Source organism: Anomalospiza imberbis, chromosome 12 (genome assembly GCF_031753505.1).
Source record: "Anomalospiza imberbis isolate Cuckoo-Finch-1a 21T00152 chromosome 12, ASM3175350v1, whole genome shotgun sequence".
Classification (NCBI taxonomy): Eukaryota; Metazoa; Chordata; class Aves; order Passeriformes; family Viduidae; genus Anomalospiza; species Anomalospiza imberbis.
In genome coordinates, this window is record NC_089692.1 from 1,867,289 (window position 1) to 1,876,109 (window position 8,821).

At 49.0% G+C, this 8,821-nt stretch overlaps 1 protein-coding gene across 2 annotated transcripts; it reads right to left on the reverse strand.

The window, feature by feature from the left end:
• Positions 1-206: 206 nt before the first annotated feature.
• Positions 207-4,718, reverse strand: RRAD (RRAD, Ras related glycolysis inhibitor and calcium channel regulator). Of its 2 annotated transcripts, none has more exons than XM_068202455.1 (5): positions 4,583-4,718; positions 3,614-3,951; positions 3,414-3,487; positions 2,621-2,825; positions 207-1,076 (listed from the first exon to the last, which is right to left on the reverse strand). In XM_068202455.1, exons 2-5 carry the CDS (start codon positions 3,945-3,947, stop codon positions 799-801), a joined length of 891 nt encoding a protein of 296 aa, XP_068058556.1. In that variant the 5' UTR covers positions 3,948-3,951; positions 4,583-4,718; the 3' UTR covers positions 207-798. The 2 variants fall into 2 exon arrangements, with proteins under 2 accessions (XP_068058556.1, XP_068058557.1); XM_068202456.1 differs by having other exon boundaries at positions 3,614-3,981; positions 4,583-4,668.
• Positions 4,719-8,821: the final 4,103 nt, after the last annotated feature.

Below are 8,821 nucleotides of genomic sequence, written 5' to 3' on the forward strand. Positions count from 1 at the left end.
TGTTGGAGTGTTTATAAAAGCAGGGTTTGCTTCTTAAAGAAACCCTTTATTAAAGAAAAAGACAAAGGATTTTCCCAATTCATCTTGTTCCAGAACTCTATCACATGTGACTCTTCAGTCTGTGTACAACATTTTGTACAGTGGAAAAAGGTTGGTATAAAAATACTGTTCTCTCATTCTTTATCCACACTATGAGAAAAACACAGTTTATTATAAGAGGAAATAATATTTTATTATAAAATCTGCATGTAAACAAGTAACCAATTAATTGAATAACAGTTAATGGAAGTGCAAATTAACTTAATAAAATGATATCTGTTCTGTATTTAAATATATATATAATTTGATTTCTCCCGTTCTACTGTGGTTCTACTCCACCCTCCCCACATTTAAGTTTAAAAAGATTTATCATTGCTTGCTTTATACTAAAAAGAGTGTACGAGCCTGCGTACAAGTTTAAGTTTTGCTCTGCAAACGAGACAAGTCTTGGGTGATAGTTATCCTTTCTTATCTTTGCATCTCTGGTATCCACAAGACAAGAAGATATAGAACATATGTACACAGTGGGCATGTCAAGCCTCATATTTCAAGTTAGTTCATTTACTTGCACACACTGAAACTTAAACCATTTATCAATGAAGCACTGTAGTGTAACTTCCAGACTTGCTTGAGCACCTTAAGGCATTAACGAGAGTCTCAGTGGAAAAGCCATGGCTGTTATCACCACGAGGATCATCCACACCCTGCTGAGCAGCCAGGGGCTTGTTCATCCCGCGTTCCTGCCCTTGCTGAGAGCTCCTATAGCACAGACAAGTCATGGCAAGACTTGGATTTTGCTTTGAAAGCCATCTTCTTGTTGTTCTTGGCTACAATTCTGCCCAGGAACCGCTTGGCCTTCTTGCTGATGCTCTCCCTCCTCTTGGCGTTGGCCATCCTGCGGGCGTTGTCCTCCTTGCTGTCCTTGCGCAGCCGGATCTGCCGCACGATGCCCTCGAACAGGTCCTTCACGTTGTGGTGCAGAGCAGCTGAGGTCTCAATGAACTTGCAGTCAAACACCACGGCACAGGCCCGGCCCTCTGCACGGAAAGACAAAAAGGAAGATCAGTGGAGACGTTTTCTCTTCACACATACTGTCAGAAAAACAAAACAGGAATTGGCTCTAAGTAAGCGAAGTGCCTTCAATGCCATGAAAGAGATTTTACTGCAAAATAGGAAAACCCAAAATTGCTCTTCATGGTTTTGCCCCCTTTCTCTCCTTGGTTTTGTTGTGCTGTGGTCAGAAATCTCATTTGACCAATGGAATTGAATACATGGCAGCAATAGTCCTTCAGGCAGACTGTGCCTGTGCTGTTTAAGAGCTAAAGCTGATTTAGGAGAGGCCCTTGGAAGCACACTTGCCATTTGATATGTAACAGTGTGAGCATCCTGGTTTCACATTAAACTGACTTTGGGTAAAGACCCCCTACAGTGATGTACAGAAAGAAATGGGCTTTATTTTGGAAGCTGTTGAGCAATTCTGCACCTCTGCCTTGCTGTAACAAGTGAGTTTTCCACACCAATAGAAGTGGAGCTGATACAGGCCACAAGGTCAAGTCATTGAACACATCAGTAGAGGTCACAAAGTTGTGCACCACTGGATCTGACCAGGGCTGAATTTGAAATAAAAGATGATCAATGTTCTGGGCATAAGCACTTAACCCTGGAACATTGCTGCAGCACAAATTTCCACAGTCAGCTGTGGTAAATAATGGCAGAGTTGTGAACCTGAAAAAAGTACAGATGTCAGAACTAGGACAGTGACCATGCCCTACCCCAGCCTGAAAAAGTAATCTCCTGATGAACTCCAGTCAATTCCCTGAACAGGAATTTAACACTGGGAGCATGGCAAACCAGACAGGGAGAGATGGTGCATCATCAAGGCACCAGTATTGCAGAGTATTCTTTCCAGTGGAAAACAAAAAAAACCCACCCCAAAACAAAACAAAACCCAGCCAAAGAAAAAGCCTCACAAAATGTTTAAATAAGCAGAATCAAGACTGTGGTGTTGGCAGGGGTTCCTGTGCTCTAAGTACCCAAATGCCAGCTGGAGCTGGATGAGAGGATTCTCACTGATCACAGCTGAAGAACACAAAAGGACTTTTGAGTTGTGTGAGCCTGGCGCCACCAGCTCAGCTCAAAAGTGATGGAGTCACCTCCAGCAGAAAGGGTTGCACAGGCTGTATGGGATCCCCTGTCCTGAGGCTGCCTGGCTCTGTGACATGGCACTGTGTCTCCTAAAGAGCACAGACTGTCACATCCCGAGCCTGGCAAGTGCTGCTGCACACATACCATACAATTAAAGCCTGGCTTTAGTAGTCCTGTGCTGAAGGTGCAGCTCGGATGCATTTTTCTCTCCCACTGCAGTTCAGAGCTCTGCATGGCCACACACCTTGCCCCACACCCATCTCCAGTGTTTTCTGTGGTACCAAGCCCTTCAGCACCAGCCAGCTGGCTCCATTTCCCCAGTGGTCCTCAAATCACACATTTTTCTACATCAAACCAGGCCATTCCTATTGGCCATGATCCCACATAGCCTTTGCTACTACTTTAGACAGCACTTGTAAAATTCAGTGTCTCTTACCATCAACTGAGACTTCCCGGGACCTGACCAGGTCACTTTTGTTTCCCACAAGGATAATAGGAATATCCTCTGTCTGCCTTGCTCTTCTCAGCTGGATTCTTAGCTCAGAAGCCTTTTCAAAACTAACTTTGTCTGTCACTGAGTAGACAATAATATATGCATCTCCCATTTTCATGCAGTGGTTCTGGAGCCATTGGCTGTCATCCTGAAACAACAGACAAGAAATGGATTTATTGTGCTGAAAAATCTAGTCAACACTGAGTGATGATTTATTATTCTAAGTGCCTTAAAGATTCTTTTCTTAGCTTTATTTTAAAAAGTAAGTAATAATAATAATTTAACTTTATGCTCTAATAATAATAATTAAACTTTATGCTTTTAACTTTATTATAATAAGTAAAAGTAAGCCAATCTCCCAAAAATTTCAAATATTTTGTTATTTAAAATACAAAACAAAATAAATTTCTCTTGTTTCCAGAAATAATATCATGTCTGCACTGATCAGACTGACAACATCTAATTTTACAGTAATTCCCTGGGTTGCTCATGTAATATACCGATTATTCAAAGCATTCAGAGAGTCTCACTCAGCTCTAATCAGGGTTTTAAACTGCCTGCCTAGCTACAAGAAATTAAATGCAGAGAGAACAAAAGGCAGTATGAATTCTAACTTTTTAATGTCACTTATCTTATTCAACAAATAGGCATAGTTGTTCCATTTCTACATTTTTTTTCTTAAGAGAACTACAGACCAAGCCATAAAGCAAAAGCATGAGGAAAGAGCTTTAAGTACCTGCTCCCATATATCAAACACCACGAGAGATGCTTCTTCTCCATCAACTATAATTGATCTGTCGTATGTATTTCCTACGGGAAAAAAAAAAAAAAAAGTTTCAGCAAAAGAAGTTCTCCTCCTCCATCCCTGCCGGTGGCCGTAGGGGAGGCTCCGAGCCGGGGGTCCCCGTCACCTCTCCGAGCCCGCTGTGCCCTCACCGGCCTCCTCCGCGTCCGCGCAGTCCTCCACGCCGCCGAAGATGCGCGCCAGGCTGGTCTTGCCGACGCCGTGCTCGCCCAGCAGGATCACCTTGTAGAGGCTGCTGTCCGAGTCGCTGCCCGAGGAGATGACGGAGTCGGAGGAGTCGGAGGCCCAGCTCTGGCGGTGCTCGCCTCCGGGGCTGTACGAGGTGCAGCGCACCAAGCCCGACAGCTCGTCGGGCGGCAGCGGCCGCAGGTCGCGCTCGTCCACGGGCATGCTGCGGCGGTGCAGGTGCTGCTGCGCCGCGAACGGCGTGCTGCCGCGCCGCTTGTCGCCGCGGTTCAGAGTCATCGGGCTGCGGGCAGGGCACGGCTGTCAGCCCGGGCTGCGGGCACAGCGGGGCCGTCAGCGCCCTCTGCCCCGCACAGCCCGGCCCCGCACAGCCCCTGTCCCGCACAGCCCTGGCCCCAGCCCCGCACAGCCCCAGCCCCAGCCCCGCACAGCCCCAGCCTCAGCCCCTGCTCCGCACAGCCCGGCCCCGCACAGCCCCTGTCCCGCACAGCCCTGGCCCCAGCTCCGCACAGCCCCAGCCTCAGCCCCGCACAGCCTCAGCCCCTGCTCCGCACAGCCCCAGACTCGCACAGCCCCGGCCCCGCACAGCCCCAGCCCCAGCCCCGGACCCACACAGCCCCAGCCCCTGCTCAGCACGGCCCCGGACCCGCACAGCCCCGGACCCGCACAGCCCCGGCCCCGCACAGCCCCAGCCCCAGCCCCAGCCTCGCACAGCCCCAGCCCCGCACAGACTCGCACAGCCCCAGCCCCGCACAGCCCCGGCCCCGCACAGCCCCGGCCCCAGCCTCGCACAGCCCCAGCCTCGCACAGCCCCAGCCCCGCACAGCCCCGGCCCCGCACAGCCACAGACTCTCACAGCCCCAGCCTCGCACAGCCCCGGCCCCGCACAGCCCCGGCCCCGCAGCCACACTTACCTCGGGGCGCTGCGCGGAGCGAGGGCGCGGTGAGGGATCGGTGAGGGATTCCCCGGTGGCCGCCGCGGGAGCTCCCCGAGCTCTGCTGCCGCCACCGCGCTCCGCGCCGCTCTTTATGTCGCGGCGGAGGCGCGGGACCCTCCCCGCCGTGACGCTCGACGGGCGCTCCGCCAGCGCATCCTCGGCAGCGCCGCCGCCCCCGCGGGCTCCGCCGCGCTGCGCGGGGGCGGCGGCGGCGCGGGGAGCCCGGGAGGAGGCGGGAGCCCCCCGGGGGTGGGGGGAGGCACGATCTGCTCCGCTCCGCTCTCGGCGCGGGGGTCCCCCCCGTCGGTGCGGCTTGGCCGGCAGCGAGCGCGGGGGGAGGCGAGGGCCGGCCCCGCAGCGCGGCTGTGCAAACCGTGGGGCTGCCGGGCTCGGCCCCGCCGCCCGGCCCTGCCCTGCCTCGCCGCCCGGCGCTCCCCTCCCGCTGCCCCCCGTGCAATGCCCGCAGCATTTGCTCTGTGTGTCCCTTGTTTCCCCTCCCAGCCCGTGCGAGAGCGCATGGAGCGCACAGGGAGCTTCCCTCGGCTCTGTCACGGCGCGGGAGCTGGGGCGTACTCCTGGCGTGTGCAGTAGTGTTAGGGGGAATATCCACACTCTTTGCATCCCGTGTGCCGGCTTTCCCCAGCGCTCGGAGCGCGCTCCGGGAGCAGCGCCCGTGCGGGGATCACACGCACACACGGCCGTGCCGCGGCCCCACGTGCGGGGTGAGCGGTTCGAGAGGCCAGCAGCCACATAAAGGTCAAATTCTCCTCTCGCTTTCACCTGAGCAGCGAAGCGAGACAGTGAAAGTCTTATCTCATGAGTGGCACAGTCATGCGCATGTGATCGGGTGAAGAAAGGACTCAGCAGATAACTATACTCGTCTCCTGCATGGCTCTCCCAGCGCCGTGTATACAGTTTGTTGTTTACCTAGCAACCGAAACGTGTCAGACATTGTACGGCCAAAATAGCCCCGGCCTCTGCTCCCGAAAGATTACAGCCCCAGCAGAGCGGGAAAATCCCGGGGACTCTGGACAGCGACGGCTGCCATCAAATTCGTGTCAGTTCTAGGGTTTCCAAATCAGCGGCAGAAACAAGGTTAAAGAAGGCAAGAGGGAGGGAGGTGATGGAAGCGAAGTTAGAGATGTAGGGAATAAAGGGAGGGAAAGAATCTGTGGGATTGGGCTAAGTGGGTGAATATCCTGATATTTTCAGGAGCCAATTATAATTCTCCGGTCTACACTTTTGGGGTGGTTTTGGCCGCTTCACGATGATGAACTGCGGTTGGGAGTGTTAATGTGTAGTTAAAGATCGTCAAGTGCTTGCAGCAAGTTGTCCCTGCCTGTCTCACAAAACAGCAACCAAAATAGCCTTGTCAGTTCAAATAGACAGAGTTTGGTGGCAAAACGTGCACGCTTCAGCTGACTGAACGGAGTTAGAAACCTCTGGCTAGCGTGTGGGACCATATGTTAAATAAATTATGGGTAGCATTGGAACTACACCGTGGTTACTTTAGTTGGATAAACTGCAATCTGCCAAGCTGCCTTGATCATTCTGAATGTATAGACAATTAATTATGTAAATACACTTCTAGATATAGGCTGGTCTTCAGCTGACTTCCTTAAAATTTGGGGTTTTTTTCTGCCTGAATTGTCACCTGAAACTATTCTCAGGGAGTTTTTATGCCTTTTGCACCAGACTTTGTTGCATACCTTTACTGTGGGTCACACTTTAGAAGTTGACATGTGAAGTGGGGATATTTTTAATTATTTTCTGTGTGAAAAAAGAGAAATCTGAGAAGCAACAGAACAAAGAGACAGTGCCACTTCTGTGCCACAGAGAGCACAGAATTGGGTTGGAAACACTCTATTCCTATATTCCTATTCCTCTATTCCTCTATTCCTCTATTCCTATTGGGTTGGAAACACTCTAAAAATGGGGATTTCATTGACACAACTTAAAGAAGCTGCATTTTATTCCAAGCCTTTTGCTGATGAGAATTATTGGTATTTTAATGATGTAAATGTGAGATAGACCACTTGCAGGACAACTATCAGGAAAGGTATGTGTCAAAGTGATGAATAAAAACTTTGAGAAAGCAGTGTTTGAGTAGGAAAAGGGACTGAAAAGAAAATTATACCCAGTAGAAATCATACAGAAAATTCAGGATTCCATAGCAAACACTGGAGTACTTTGCCAGCACCCAGGTACAAGTAATGAATTAACTTGGGTTCTAGGATACCACCGTGGTCACAGGATCCTGCCCAGGATCTGGCGCTGGGCTCTTGGAGCGTCCTTTACTGGAAAGTGAGATGGCCTTGGATTGTGCTCGTTCCTGGAGGGATGAGCAGCACGGTGCCAGGGCTGTTCCTGCTCCCCTCTGCCTGGGGGATCGCAGGGGTCACCAGCTGGGTCACCTCCTTTGATCTTAATAGGTCCAGCTATTCTGTGAAGCTGGAAGGAATAAGCTGATAATTCAGGTTAATCCCTTGAGAAACAACGTGTCTTTTCACACAGCACTAGTTCAGTTTGCTGGTAATTATTGCTGCACTTTTCCTATTTGCTGGTAATTATTGTAATTATTGTGTTTTCACGTACACAGGGCTGTGGCACCACCCAGTGATTTCAGTGGGGTGCATATGAGTCCACAGGCTTCAAATGGTGATCTTCCAGTTCCTTTGAGGGACTTTAGGATCATCTTCTGCCCTCCATTTCCACTCCTGCTTGACCCTGCTTCTAACAGATACGTGAACTGGAACTTATTTCTGTTTAAAAGAGATAATCACGCCTTGCTTTTTCTACCCTTAATTTCTGTTGTTCTAGCTTCTACTTTTCTCTAAAAAGGGGATTGCATTTTTTTTTCATTTAATCTTTGCATTATTTTAATTTTCCTCATTTCACAGACTTTCCACTCAAGGTGCCTTTTTCTGTATTTCACTGCTGTAGTATACCCCATTTCTTTTTTTCTGTTATCTCTTTCCTGTTCTATTCTTTCTCTGTTTCTTTTCCCTCTCACTGTTCCTCAACTTTTGGGAAGTGCCAGTGTTCATTTGTCGTACACTCTCTCAGCCTGAGTACATTTCATCATCTGGAAAATGTAGAACATGCAGTTTGATCCTGTTTTTCCAGTTATGTCTTCCTGGGGTAACCAAACCAAAGGAGTTCCTTTATTCTGTATTAGGTGCAGGGGGCATTTCATGGTCTTAACGACAAGCATAGACTTTGCAGGGGGTGCACTGATAAACTAAGTTAAACTAAACAGAACTTAACTAAACCCAACATGTAAAACCTAACACCTAACGCCCTCCCTTTTGAATTTTCAGGTTAAAAAAGAAAAATTTGGAGGTTGCATGAACTTTAGGTGATTCTTCCTCATCAGTGTTTGTTCGATGTCAAATGCCGTATAATAAATAGCATTTATATTTTTTACACCAAATTAATATTATTACTGAATTCCAGTTTTTGGGGTTGCTGCTGTCTTACATCAGAATTGTTTCACAACTGATTAGGAATAATAGGAATATTTTGAACAGTCCAAAGGCTGGATTAGCAGCAGTGAGGTTTGGGGGTCAGCATTGTTTCGGTGCGGCTCTACACTGAAGTTGTGGGTTTCTGTCCTTACTTTTCAACTCATCTGCACTGCTCAAGTCTAATTAATCAGCCATTATGTGGGTGAAGTTATTTCTATACAAATGGCAGAGATACACACAAGTGTCTGTTCCTGCCAAGTTACATGAAGCATTACTCCTGTGGAAGCCTGGCTACCTCCCAAATACCTGGACTGAGAAAGAAATAGCAGCATTTATTATTATTTTTATTACAGAACTGACACACAGGCCACTGGGAGAAGAGACAGAGGCAGCAGCATGAAATATGTTGGGGTTTTAACCAAGCGAGAGACATAGAGGTACAGGGAAATGAAAAATGTTTTTTTCCTTACCCTACAAAAGTAGGATATAGTGCAAATATGGTATCAAGTTTTCCTCACTATCACCCTTAAAATCACAGATTAGTGTGAGCTGAACAGCCCTGGGCTAAGTGGTTCAGTTTGTATCAGACTTTCCACATGAGGCATAGTGATATTCCATTGTCTTGCAGTTAATGTATGGGGTAAAAGCAAGGGACGCTTTGAACTGTACAGTCACCAGCAGAGGTGGAGCTTTCAGCCCTGCACAAACTCCTCTGCGGGAAGGGAAAAGTCACATCCACACTGACCCT